Consider the following 14,070-nt stretch of genomic DNA (forward strand, 5'->3'; position numbering starts at 1 on the left):
GGCCAGGTGCCCGGCCTTGGCCACCCACTTTCGGGGAGGAGGGGCTGGCGGGCTGACAGGAGTGCTCAGGAATGCGGCGTGGGCGGGGGGAACTTCCCAGCTGACCTTGAAACTCCACTTGTCCCGCCCAAGGCTTCCTGCTGCCCTTTTGCAGGCCTGAGCTCAGCATCCCCGGATCAGGGATCAGGATGACGTGGGCCTCAACATGAGAGGGGGGAAAAGGCCAGTGGGTGCTGCCAACCCATGCGGTTTGACCCTTCCCCAACTTTCAAAGCCAGCAGCTGCCACAGACAGGGCCTTTTCCCTCAGCCTGTGTGTGTGAGTGTGTGTGTGTGTGTTGTGTGTGTGAGCGCTCGCCTCCGCGTGCTGTGTGTTAAAGCTTGCAGCCCCTCGGGTTTCCTGGTGCTTGTCACATCTATGCCCTTCGAGTGCCTTCTCTGCAGGGAGGCTGTAAGAAGCTAAAGAAACCATAAGAAGTCTCATGGCTAGAAACAGGCACACCCTGATTTAAACCCTGATTTCCCTGCCCCCCCCCAGACTGCTGTACCCTCCACTCCTCTTCAGGGTGTCCCCAAAGGGCTGGCAGATGGGGAGGAAATTATAGTGAGTTTGGAGCGAAAGAGGAGATACAGTCTTGCCTTTTAGGCCTGCAGAAGCCACTTCTGTCTCGGCCTCCCTGTGCCTTCCGGACCATGGGGAAAATATTTTTTACTTGGCTGTAGAAAGTCAGGCCTCGGTGGGAAAGTGCTGGAAAGATTACTCTTAAATCCGGGAATTTTCCTCTGGGCGGGACTGTTTATTCAGTGAAGGGATGCCAGGGATTTAACCCTACATTTCATCTTCCCCCTGGCTTTGTCTTCCCCTGGGAGGCTCCAGGGAACCAGAAGGAAGAACCGTAGTTTTAGCAAGTCCCCCCAAGCCCCCGCCTCCAGCAAGAGCTAGGGGGAGCCAATGGCCCGGTTTCTTCATTGGCAACCCAGGGCTAGCCCCACCCCTCTCCAGCAGGGGGGCCTGTCTGGGGTTATAAGCGGAACTCCAGCTTCAGCCCCTCATTCAGAACCCATCCTGCCCCCCACCCCCTCCAGAAACCATAGCCCAGACACTGGACTGACACTTGGTCACTGTGGAAAAAGAGAATTTGACTTTTATTCAGAAAGTCTACAAAATACAGAAGGCGGATAACTCGCTTACTGTAAGTCAGAAAATAAATAAATTCTGGGGGCCGGGTCAATTTTTTTTTTTTTTAAGCATTTTTTGGGTGGTTGTCATCCGGCTTTCCCTAAATATAAGATAAAATGTGATTTATTTGCACATATAAAATATAAAGTCCAGCACAGGGCCACACACCACTTTTCCCAGGCAGTGGGTGCTAGGTTTCCGGCTGGGGAGAATAACTTAAAATTCGTGCAATAAATAAACAGCTGTATACAGGGCAGGAGGGTTGGGGCTGGACTCCCCAGGAGAATGGCAATCAGTGGCAGTGGCCACCCCTCAAGCCACAATGGTCCTTCTCAGGACTGCGAGACCTCAGCATCTGTCTTATCTTCCCGCCTGCCACAGTCAATGGTGGCCTCCTTGGTCCTCTTTCTCTCTGGCTGGCCAGCTCCTTCTACCTCTTCCATCCTTATCACCTTCTCCGGCCCTCTACTTCTCTTCCCCTAACTCACAGAGGCAGCTCCCAGGCCAGGGAGGCCCTTCCATCATCCCTTCCAGTCTGTGTCCACAATGCCCCTGACAAACCCGGATGGAACCTCAGGGCAGCTTGGCTTTTCCAGCTCAGCCACGAAACACAGATGGCCTTGAGCACTGGCCTGTCCGCTGGAGGCCTGTTTCCCTATCTCTTAACTGGCCCTCACTAGTGATGTCTGACGATTCTCCCAGCTTTGGAAGGCCAGGCACTGCTGGGCCCAGCGCAGAGGCGGGGCACATTAGCCTCCAGTCCCAGGAGACACATATGGGAGCCAAACCTAGTCCCGAATCCTGGGAGGGTTCGGAGGGGCTAGGACACGATCTGAGCAGACACTTTACAAAATGAGGGGTGGCCCTCTCCTCCCGGACAGCCCTTCTCTCTAATCCACTCTGTATCCCACCATCCCAGTCTAAGACGGCTGGACTGTTCAGCCAAAAGAGACCCCAGACTTCAAGACCACCCCACCGTTCCCACCCAAGTTGTCTCACCCCAAGGCCACCTATTAGGACCCAGTTACAGGGGCCACAACAGGAAGACAACAGGCTCGGGAGGAATCATGTGCTCACCACGGGGCTGGTGGCTACAGAGAAATGGCACCTGGGGACGAGACCACGCTTAGGCACTTTGGGAAGGAAGCGGCGGGGTGGGGTGGGGGGTGTGGCTTGGAAGTGCGGCGTGGCCGGGCGGGGCGAGGCGGACACTAGGAGCAGGCTGCGGGGGAGGGGCCGGGGGTGGGGGCGGGGGCGGAGGCGGGGCCTGGCCCCGGCCCGGGCCCGGGGGCCGGGGCTGACTTAACGATGGTGATGACGCTGGCTGGCGCCACGCGCGCGGCGGGCCCGCGAGCGGCCACAGAGCGCGCGAAGCCCTGCAGCGCCTCGCACTTGCCGCGCAGCGCGTCGAGCTCCAGGCGCATGGCTGCGTTCTCGCGCGCCAGCTTGTCCACCTCGCGCTCCAGCTCCGACTTCTGCTTCTGCAGCTCCTCCTTCTGGCACACGCGCTTCACGCGGCAGCTGGCCGCGTAGCCACGGTTCTTGAGCGTGCGACGTCGCTGCTTGAGCCGCGTCACCTCCTCGGCGGAGAGCCCGCGCAGGTGCCGGTTCAGCTCACGCACCGACAGCCCCATCAGCGCCTCGTCAGACAGATGCGGCGTGTTCTCGCTCAGCTCACGCTTGATCTAGGGGTAGAATGTTGGGCGCATGGGGAAACTGAGGCCCAGGGTCGCGCCCTGCCTGTGGACGCTGGCCCTGGTCTGGTGCGCAGCAGGTGCTGGAGACGGCTCCCCCGCCCCACCCCCAGTGCTCCCCCTTTACCACCACAGGCCCCAACGAGGAGACTGGACTTGCTTGCTCCAAGGCCCCAAAGCGTTGGGGCGGGCGGGCGAAGAAAGGGGAAGCTGGGCCAAACCAGGATTTGAACACAAAAGGGACCACCACACCAGGGCTTGGCCCAAATTCTAACCCAGTGCATCAGCCTGGACTCAGCCAGAGAAACCCGGCCCAGAAAGCACCTTTTAAGTCCTCTCTAGCCCAGTAAGCACTGTGCTGATGTGGAAGCCAGCCCAGAGATGGAAGTGACCTGCCGGGGTGGGGTGGGGGCTGCGAGGGGTCACTCAACCTATGACCAGAGCCCAGGCCTCTTGGTTTCCAGGCTGGGGCCCTTCCTAGGGCCCCATGAATACCTGAACCCTGCTGAACCACCCTTGAGGATTCCAGGAACTGAAGGGGAAGTTGGGATGGGACAGTCAGCCTAGGCAAGGAGGGAGAGGGGGAGGACAGGGACCACGGGGGCTGCCTCCTCACCTTCAGGGCTTTGCTGGATAAGGGATCCACAGACATGTTTGCAAAAGGTGCCCTCCGGGCTGAGACCTAGGAGAAAGAAGAGACCAAGGTCACTTTCCTTCCTACTTTGAATAAAACCCAGACTCACTACCTTGGCATTCAAGGCCTTGGCATTCAAGGCCTCTGCTGCTCTGGAATTCCTGTCATACCACGTTTCTCTGCCCCAGCGGTCCAGCCACACGGACGCTGCTGAATGGTTCATTCCAGCCTCAGGGCCTTTGCACCTGCTTCTCTCTTTATGGCTGTCTTCCTTTTCATCTCCCCACAGCGACTCTTCACTGAGAGCTTTGCCAAATGTCACCTCTTAAAACTGGTTTAACCATCCTGGCTAAATACCTCCTATATTATCACATCACCTCATTTTATAACCCTCATGGTCACCTCTTCTGCAGTAATTTTGTTTGGTTACTTGGTTATCTGTCTCTGTCCCACCTCTCCTCCACCAAAATGCACACTCAGGAAGACTGTGGTCTTGCCATGGTATCAATGTGCCTAAGTCAGTGCCTGGTACATAGCACGTGCTCAAGCAAAATGCATCAACCGAATGGACACCCCCCTCCAGCCATTCGCCCATATGAGGTCCAGAGATGCCTATATACAGCAAATTACACAAACCGTATTTGGAGCAACCTGGCTGGCTCAATTGGTAGGATATGCAATTCCCGATCACAGGGTCATGAGTGAGCCCTGTGCTGGGAGTGAAGTTACTTTAAATTATATATAAAATATATAATAAAAATAAAATAATTTATAATTTATAAAAAATATATAAAATACTATATATATACATATGTGTTTGTGGAAAGTCATTGACTATCATATATATTATATACATATATAATTATAATTATATAAATTATAATATATAAAATACATATAAAATATATATATATATGATAGTCAATGACTTTCCAGAGTCCAACCTGCACCCCATCAAAATAAAACATTACCAATCCCTTCCCCTCCACCCCAGCCCACACCCTCCTCACCCAAATCGGTCTTGGGAAAGCTTTTCCTGCTCGGTACCCAGCACTAATGCAGCCCTGCCCTGGGCAGTCAGGGCAGACATACCCTAAACTGATGAGGTGGCCCTCAGTGTCTCTCCCCCACAGGCCTGAAAACTCCATGTCCCTTCAACAAGTATTTTTTGAGCATCTACTCTATGCCAGACATCAGCTCTGGGGAGACATGGAGGGGACCTTCTGGAGGCCAGTGGCCACTGCTCGGGGCCAGGAAGGGGACTGTCTCCCAAAACCCCCCTGAAATTAGCAGTCCTCTGTATCCCCAGCAGATCTGATCTTCTCCCCCAATTCATTGTGAGCGTCCGTGTCCTCATCCGATAATCCCGACGGGGAGGGGTGGTGGTGAGGAACAGAGGGGACAAGGCAGGAAGATGCCCTGTGGCCTGAGATGCGGTCCTAGCGATCTCATTAGCAATACCCGGGATGCTAGGGAACAGCAGAGGCAAATGGGGGTCCAAGCCCTGGCTTCTTGAACTTTCTATGGGGTCCACCTCACAGCTTCAGATCGGCCTCTGACACATTCCCGCAGGTTCCCCGTGTCTCTGAGACACGCTGTTGAAACGCAAAGTGCATGGACCTCGGTGCCAGACACCCGTGGGACCTTTCCATGGTGGTTTCCCCACTAGTTCTGATCCTGGCCCATTAGGTAACAGCTCTGTCCCTCGGTTTCCCCAGGGGTGACCCAGAGTTAGGTCACTCATGTTACTTCTCTCTCAGGACCCTCCCACGGTTCCCATCTCACTTGGAGTACAAGGTCAAGTCATCACAATGGCCCATAAGCCCCTGCAGGATGCCGCCCCAGCATAGACCTCTGACTTCACCTGCTGTGTGGTTCCCCTTCCCTCACTCTGCTCCAGCCACGCCCTCCTCCTTGTGGTTCCTCACACACACCACTCATGCTCCTCCCCAGGGCCTTTGCACTGGCTGTTCTCTGGGCCTGGGTTTCTCTGCTCCCAGATGGCCCCCAAGCTTGCTTCCTCACCTTTGGGTCTCTTCCCCAATCTTCAGTTGTCACTCAATTTGGAAATTCCAGCCCCTGGCATGTGTGCGCGCACGCACACATGCACTCTCTCTCTCTCTCTCCCCACCTCCCTTCCTTACCTCATGTTCCTCCATGGTACTTTCCAATGTATGCATTCTTACTCATCTACTGTACATATCTGTTCAGTGTCTGCCCCTGCCCCATTAGAGGGCCAGCTCCCCGGCAGCCCAGAGTCTGCTCGTCCCCTGCTGCATCTCCTGTGCCCAGAGCCTGGCACACTGCAGAGGCTCGAGGAATGTTGACTTCTCAGTGTGACTCGGGCCGAGGTGCAGAAAGCCCAAGGCTTCTCTGGAGTCGCCCAGCTCCTCCGGGCCCATACAGCCGGAGGGTGTGACACCCCAGAGGGAACAAGGAGTGGGACAGAAGGGGGAATGTGGCATCTGAAGAGACCCCCTCACAGAGGCCGCCACCACAGCCCTTAGCCTGGGAAGGTCTTCAGGGCCACCCAGGCTTCCTATGATGTCGCAGAGGCCCAGAGAGCCCCAAGTCAGGACCCTGGCCTTTCACAGATGCCACCTGGAGACCCTCATACACCACACCCACCAATCCTGCCCTTCACTGCAGTCCTCTTAACACACCTAGAAGGGCCTAGAATGCTCTCCTGCTCAGTCCTCCACACAGCTGCACAAGGATCTTTCCAGCATGTGCCTCTGACCATGTTACCACCCAGAGGAAAACCTTCCGTGGCTCCTTATCCCTGGGACAGAGTCCAGGCCCACCTGCGTGGCATCCCAGGCTTGCTTGCCATCAAGGACCACCTCTGCCTGGCACCTCCGCACCCAGAATTTCTTTCACTTCCTCTCTCCCACAGTCTATGGCCTCTGGGCAACTCCACGCCCTCTGACACTTCTCCCCTTATCTGGCAGATTCCTGCTCTTTCTTCTGCCTTCGCACAAATAAGACCTCCTCCAGGAAGCCCTCCTGGACCCACAGGACTCTTCCGACACCACCCACCCTAGCACTTCTCTCTTATCTTGTCCTGTTCTGTGTCCTTGTCTCCCCACCAGACAGGGACCTCTGCGGCAGCAACCAGCAGTTCCTGGTACCGAGGCCCCTAGCACAGGGCCTGGCAGGGAGCAGGCACTGGTGAGATGTGGGTGGGTGGTCTCTGACACCTTGACCCAGTCTATCAGTCTCTGAACCCAGTGCCAAGCCCAAGCCTAGCTGGACACTGTCCAGGAGAAAAACCTCCTACCCTGTCTCCAACTCTTCCTCCTTTCCATCTGCTTCCTTGCTTCCACTTGGCAAGGACGGTACCCAGACTCCAGGAAGATGGGAAAGGAGCAGAAGGGGTTCTACCTTCATGATGCTTGGCCCCCCGCTGGGATATGGGAAGCAAGGAAGGAGCAGTGGACCGAGGCAAGCCTGGGTTTGAGTCCTGTACCTGTCTTCTCCGGGTTGTGAGACCTGGGGCAAGGCCCGCCTCTCCGGGCCTCCACTCTTCCTACAACCGTAGGAATCAGAATCAGATCTGATTCGGAATCAGATCCTACAACTGTAGGATCAGAACAATACCTGCCAAGCGGTACAAACTGCAGAGCCCTGAGAGCAGCTGGGGGTTATCAGAATGGCTGAGTCCTTCCAGGAGGGGGGATCAGGCCAGTAGCAGGCACCGGGACCTTGTGTGGACTCAGCCTCCTCTGGCTCCCTGGAGGGCACCTGGCCCTGCCTCCTCACTTAGCCCAAGAGGAAGGGGCATCTCTTGCCTGAAGTCACGTAGCAGGTATTAAATGGTCCTGACCCCCAGCTCAGGGCCTTTTCTTCACTGCCAGCTACCGGATCGCTACCTCCGCCAACCATTTTTTTTCTCTTCTTCCCTTGGAGGCCAGCAGAGCCAACCTCCAAGGTCTGCAGGTTCCCAACACTCCTTTGGAGGCACAGAGAATGAACTGATTCTCAGGGATTGACAGTGGCCTGGCCCAGCCAGCAGCCACCAGCTCTCCTGCACTCCCCTCCCTGGCCCCTGGTCCACTCCAGAGACATCCTGTAGACGGCCCACCCACTGGCATGGGCTCCTTGCTGGCTGCTGAGCCATTCTGCTTCCTCTGAGGACAGAGGGAAAAAATGTGTTTTCCTGGGCCTTGGCAGCCAGCACTGGTGCAGCCTCCTCCCTGCTGGAAGGGGAGCAAAGCTGAGAGAACCCAGCACCGCAGGGAAGCAGGGGCCTTGCATTCTAGCTCTGGGACTCTGCCACCCACTCACATTCACTGCGCATGGCTTCAGATCTGCCACTCACCTCTTGTGGCCTCAGTTTCCCACCATGCCCAAACTTCACCGAGCCTAGAGGACTTTCCCGCACTGATTACTTTGGAGTTTTGAGTGGCAGATTCTGGTCCAGAATGGAACTCCAAGACCACCAACAGACTGGAGGCCCTGGAGGAAGGGGAAGGCAATCAGGGAAGGCTTCCTGGAGGCAGAGGCATGAGAACACAAACTTTGGGACTGTCAGCCTTGACTGTCCCTCCATTCCACCTACACAGCTGGGGACCACTTCCCCTTTCAGTGGAGTGGAGCTATGACCACAGCCACCTCCTCACTGGCCTCTGGTCTCGCTTGCCTCCAGTGCCGGCCCTCTCACTGCAGACAGCTGACACAAACCTACAAACCAGTCCAGGCTCAGCCCATTTCAAAACCTTCTTTCCAGCCCGCACAGCAGAGCCCCCGTGTCTCTATTGGATTCCCTCTCCACTCTCTCCCAGGATCCTCACGGTCACAACGAATGAAAAAAAGGACAGTAACCTACCATCCTTGTACAATTCCCACAGGGAGTGTGTCTGCGTGTATCTGTGTGTGCCTGTGTGTGTATATGTGCAAGTGAAGGAGGATGGCACCTGGGTCCTGAACGATCTGCTCACTTTTGAGAGACCGCTTCAAGAATCCCGTAGCTCCCTCAGGCTTCCTGCTTCCCTGGGATTCCCAGGCCTTTTACTCCAAGTGCTATGTTGTTCTTCCAGGACATGGATCTAGGCTCATTCATTCATTTCATCAGCAAACCTCCAAGAAGCACCTATTCTGTGCCAGACTTGTTGCTGGGTCCCAAAGGCCCAAAGATGAATCACAACCCCAGCCCTTAAGGGCTTCACAGGTGACCATCCCTCCATCTGACAACCCAGGTCACTGGTCACCTCCTCAGGGAAGCCTCCCTTGATTACCCAGGCTAAGTCAAAGTCCTGTTATATACTTGCAAATTACAGAGCCTTCTGCCTCATACTACCCATCTCAGCTGTGGTTTTGCACGGAGTTTGGTCGCTCTTTCAACTTTGTCTCCCCTTCCTCGACCGTAAGGTCCCAGAGGGCAGGCTCTAGATCTTGTGTGTTCACCATCTTATTCCCAGCATCTAGCCCATGACAGGGTCCACTGCAACTCAGGCTAAAAGTGTCAGGAAGGAGGGAGCCACAGGAGCCCATGTTCAGTCTCAGGCTCTAGGGAAGGCCCAGAGGTAATTCAATGGGAGTCAAAACCCTCCATCTGTTATCCAACCAGCCACTTCCCCTTGTCCCTTGAATCTCCACCCTACTGGGGGATGTTTCCTGTCCAGCTCTGAAGGATGGGCCTGTGCAGTTCCTGTGCTCCTGGCCACCACCTCCCTCACTCAAGTCCTATACTATACTCCTGGACATCCCTGGCTCCAGACTGGGGCTGTGGACTCTCCTTTCTCTCCTACAGGTCCGTCCCTCCCCATTCTACACCCATCCTGCCACCCCACATAGCCTAGTTCCTGTTGCAGTTGGAGTCACTCAAACTCCCAGCCGTGGAAGCAGAGCTCACCAGGGCTCAAAGATTCAAGGTTAAAAGATCATCTGGTTTCTCGCCCCAGCAAGTTCAATTACCAACACACACCCCCACACACAACATTCTAAGCTTTGTAGATGGGAGGGGTGCAGAATAGGAGGAAGGCATCCCTAACCCCCATCTCATCCCACAGGGCTGATGAGGAGAGAAGGCTAGGTCAGGGTCCCACCCCTCACATATTAATCCTTCATGGACCAAGACCACCTGTGCCACTGCCTGCTGACCATGACCTGGGCTAGCCCAGGGTGAGGACTCTGGGTCCCAGGACTGGCCCAGGCCTTCAACTAGCTCCTCAGGTCCAACCATCAGTAGGTTTGTCTGACTAATCCCACCTGGGAACTGAAACCACCAGGAGGACAGAAACCAGCTCCACCCCACCCTCCCGGTCTCACCCTCCCCAACCCAGCACGTACAACCTCCAGAACCAGGACCAGCCAGAGAAGCCACGAAAGAGAGGGGGCCAGGGACTCCTTCCCACCTCCCACCTTTGCGGTGGGTTTTCTGGCCCTTCTTCCTCCCAAGAGGCAGGAGATGGGCAACCCTGGGGATGAAGGAGAGTCCCCAAGGACTGCCTTCCCCAGGCAGCTGGACAACCTGTGGACAAGGACAGAGGCACCAGCCCACTTTGTTGCCAGACCCATCGGTGGGTGCTCAGGCCAGGGGTGGCTCTCTCATCTCACCACCGCCCCCCCCTGCCCAGCTGGGTGGGGCCTTTGATACTTTGCCCCACCCTGTGGCTGCAGGCGCCAGCTCTGGGCGGGGGACAAACACCGCAGTCACATGGCCGTGTCCCTGGGAAACTCCAGGGACAGCAAGGGCCTGGCTGCAGGCTGGTAGGAAGGGGACAGCCCCAGGGAGAATTCCCGGACCCCCGTGTGACCATGGAACGGGCCACTTCCCTCGACCGAATCCTCATTCCGCGTTTATTCCTGTGGGCACACTCTCTGAGGTACACACCACTGGCCACAGGCCCAGGGTCTTCACTGCCCAGGGAGCGCGCGGGTCGACACAAACACCACACACACACACACACACACACACACACTCACTCACTCTCTCTCCCCCTCTCCCTCACGCACGCACCAGGCAAGATAAGAGGGACACTGGCCCGGGAACACACACACACACACACACACACGCCCGCCTTCGGACGTAAACAAACCGCGCACGTAGGGCCCGCGGGCAGCGGTCCAAGGACTGTCCTCACCGAGTCACGTACGTGCACACACCGCCCCCGGCCCCGCCTGGGCGGACGCTGACGCTCGCCCGCCTGTGCTGTCCCTTCCTGCCCGGCTCCGCTGCCTCCCCGCGCGCGCCCCCAGAAGAGGCCCGTCTCCACACCCCGCCAAGCCTGCCTGGACCCCGTCTCCGCCCCCCGCCAGGACCTCTGGTCCCCGCCCCCCGCCCCCCCAGCCACCCAGCCCCGCCAGCCGTCCGGGCGAGGGATACACCGGAGCGCCGACGGAGCGGGCCTTGGTGCCCCGCCCCAGGCACGTTCCCGGGCGCGGAGACCCTGTAGCCTCCGCTTTCGCGCTCCCGTCCCCGTCTCGGACCCGCGTCCCTCACCCGCCTCTCGGCCCGCTTCGCCTGGCGCCCCTGGCACGCGCGGCTGCTGCTGCCGTCCGGGCTTGCTGTCCCGGCCCGCGCCCCGGTCCGTCTCGCCTCCGGTCCCGACCGCGGGTCGCTCCCAGCCGGGCTCCCGAGAGCGCCGCGCCGAGTTTTGTTGTGGGGCGGGCAGCCGGGGGGGGGGGGGGCGGCGCGGAGTTGTAAGGCGAGCTTCCCGGAATTACTCACTCACAGGATTCCTTTCATTCATAAAAACCCAGTCATGCGGTGACGTCACCGCCCGGCCGTCCCTCCGGCCCCGGAGCGGCCTCCCGGCTCTCGGCCCCGCCCCCATGTGGCCCCGCCCCGGTCATGCCCCGCCCGCAAGGGCCCCATTCCCCGCCCCTCCCCCCGCTCAGCCTCAGCGCGGTCGGGATTCTCAACCCCGGTAAGAACATGGGCTGGGTGCGTGCATTCACGTGATACCTCGCGAGAGCCGCGTGGGCGGAGGTGTCATTTGTCTCATTTTGCAGTCAACAGCCCCGTGTCTCTTCTCCTTTCAACCTACACCCTCTGCCATGATGATCTCATCCAGTCCCGTGGTTTTAAATGCCAACCATATGCCCATGATCTCCGGAGGGCTTCTCTGAATTCTAGACTGCCCCTCTGCACCTCTAGCTGAGTGCCAGATGAGGATGGCAAAAATCCAGTTCCCAACCACTAACCCTACCTCAACTCCTTGTACCCCCAGACTTCCCAGTTTCAGTTGTTCCCATTCCTCTTTCTCCATTCTTCCCCACCAGTGAGGCTGGCTCTACCTCCAACACGGTCCAGCATCTGACCACTCTTCCCCACCCTCATGGCTCTACCTCCAGCCTAGGCACCATCAACTTATCTGGACCATGACAGCAAGCCTCCTGATAGCCTCCCCACTTTGCCCCTAAAGGCTTTCTTCACACACTAAAGATCTTCCTTTTTTTTTTTTTTTTAAGATTTTATTTATTTATTTGACAGAACGATCACAAGTAGGCAGAGGCAGGCAGAGAGAGAGGAGGAAGCAGGCTCCCCGCTGAGCAGAGAGCCCGACGCAGAACTCGATCCCAGGACCCTGGGATCATGACCCGAGCCGAAGGTAGAGGCTTTAACCCACTGAGCCACTCAGGCGCCCCTAAAGATCTTCTTGAAATAAGGATCAGATTCCTTAGCACACTTCCACCCTCTGGTTTAACACCCTCAATGGCTTCCCTTTGCATTTGGAATATAAACTATATTCCTCCTTTCAGTCTATAGAGCCCTAAGCCATCTGGCCTCTGCCCAGCTCTGCAGCCTCACCTTCCATTCTCATCTCACCCACTGCTCTTCAGCCACACTGCCCACACTGTCTTTCAAACACACCTAGCTTATTCCTACCACAGGTCCTTTGCACTAGCTATGTCCTTTTCTGTTCACTGCCAGGCTTTCTCATTTCTCACGTCAGCTTAGATGTCACTGCCTCAGAGAGGTCTTTCCTGACTGCCCTGCCTAAAAGAGCCCCCACTTCTGAAATTTGTTCTTATATTAACTTTCATATCTCCATAAGGTATTACCTTGCTTATTATATCTGTTTACTATTTAATGTCTGTTTTCCCTAAACAGAATGGAAGGGTTTTTTAAGATTTTATTTATTTATTTGACAGACAGAGATCACAAGTCAGCAGAGAGGCAGGCAGAGAGAGGAGAAGCAGGCTCCCCGCTGAGCAGGGAGCCCGATGTGGGGCTTGATCCCAGGACCCTGAGATCATGACCTGAGCCGAAGGCAGAGGCTTTAACTCACTGAGCCACCCAGATGCCCCCAGAATGGAAGTTTCTTGTCTGCCTTGTTCACCACAGCATGTCACAAGCCTGAAACAGTGCTCAGCACATAGTGAGCCCTCCATAAATACTTGCCGAGGAAATATATTAGTGGAGGCTCAGAGAGGTCAAGTGACTTTCCAAAGCCACCCAGCTCGGAAGTACAAGAACTGGAATTTAAATCTGGACCGGATAGATTCCGGGTCCAGATATTTAGGGCTGTGCCCAACTGAGTGGGTTCCAGTATAAATGCAAGACTTATATTCAGTGCCTGGAGCTCCACTCAAAAGGGGCAGCTTTGGGGGCGCCTGGGTGGCTCAGTGGGTTAAAGCCTCTGCCTTCGGCTCAGGTCATGATCTCAGGGTCCTGGGATTGAGCCCTGCATTGGGCTCTCTGCTCCTCAGAGAGCCTGCTTCCTCCTCTCTCTCTGCCTACTTGTAGTCTCTGTCTGCCAAATAAATAAATAAATAAATAAGGGGCAGCTTTGGTGGGGATGCAAAATGGGGGAGCATTGCCGTTCACCCCCCTTGTCCTTGCTCATGCTGTTTTCATTGTCTGAAGTGCCTGTCACTGCAACAGCCACAACTTCTGTGAAACTGACATCATAGCACCTACCTTATCTGGCAGTGGAAGGCATGGGACCCATCGACAAGATGGTCTTTGTGTGGAGCCTTGGTCACCGGCCAGGCTCCTCTTTCCCTTAATTTAGTAGAGTTTAATTTCAGAGGCCTCATTATAGGTGCTCAACTATTGAATGAGTCCCCAGCAACCTGCACAACACCCAAGGACCCCATGCTGCCTAAATCCTTTGCTCCCATGCCCTGCCTGCCCATGTCAGGGGGTCAGCCCTTCAGTACCCACGCAGCAGAGACTGCTTGCCCACAGACATGGCTCCCTTTCTGGTCAAGGCCAAGGGATGTAGTGCAATGTCATATTTAAAAGTGGTGGCTCCATGGGGCGCCTGGGTGGCTCAGTGGGTTAAAGCCTCTGCCTTCAGCTCAGGTCATGATCCCAGGGTCTTGGGATCAAGCCCCGCATCAGGCTCTCTGCTCGGCAGGGGGCCTGCTTCTCTTCCTCTCTCTCTGCCTGCCTCTCTGCCTACTTGTGATCTCTCTGTCGAATAAATAAATAAAATATTTAAAAAAAAATAGTGGTGGCTCCGTGGTTTGCAACAGAGGTTCCTACTGGACATATCTAGGACAATTCAAATATTAAAAAAATAATAATAGTAATGATGGATCATAACCCATTAAATAAGAGAAGAATCAATGAGTCCATACTAATATGCATGAATGAATGAATGAATGAAT

General features: G+C 55.9%; 1 protein-coding gene across 3 annotated transcripts; it reads right to left on the reverse strand.

Moving 5' to 3' along the window:
• Positions 1 to 1,118: 1,118 nt before the first annotated feature.
• On the reverse strand, positions 1,119 to 11,172 carry MAFF (MAF bZIP transcription factor F). Of its 3 annotated transcripts, none has more exons than XM_059402014.1 (3): positions 10,952 to 11,172; positions 3,490 to 3,555; positions 1,119 to 2,864 (listed from the first exon to the last, which is right to left on the reverse strand). In XM_059402014.1, exons 2-3 carry the CDS (start codon positions 3,523 to 3,525, stop codon positions 2,391 to 2,393), a joined length of 510 nt encoding a protein of 169 aa, XP_059257997.1. In that variant the 5' UTR covers positions 3,526 to 3,555; positions 10,952 to 11,172; the 3' UTR covers positions 1,119 to 2,390. The 3 variants fall into 3 exon arrangements, with proteins under 3 accessions (XP_059257997.1, XP_059257998.1, XP_059257999.1); XM_059402015.1 differs by lacking the exon at positions 10,952 to 11,172 and adding an exon at positions 10,593 to 10,725; XM_059402016.1 differs by lacking the exon at positions 10,952 to 11,172 and adding an exon at positions 7,829 to 7,953.
• Between the last annotated feature and the right edge of the window lie 2,898 nt (positions 11,173 to 14,070).

The sequence above is a fragment of the Mustela nigripes genome, chromosome 6, assembly GCF_022355385.1.
Source record: "Mustela nigripes isolate SB6536 chromosome 6, MUSNIG.SB6536, whole genome shotgun sequence".
Taxonomy (NCBI): Eukaryota; Metazoa; Chordata; class Mammalia; order Carnivora; family Mustelidae; genus Mustela; species Mustela nigripes.

What these genes read in the sequence shown, in the direction of transcription:
- MAFF (XM_059402014.1), bottom strand. Translation starts at nt 3,525, where the DNA reads ATGTCTGTGGATCCCTTATCCAGCAAAGCCCTGAAG. An exon ending in TATCCAGCAAAGCCCTGAAG is followed by an intron (nt 2,865 to 3,489) that starts GTGAGGAGGCAG and finishes TTCTACCCCTAG; the next exon opens with ATCAAGCGTGAGCTGAGCGA.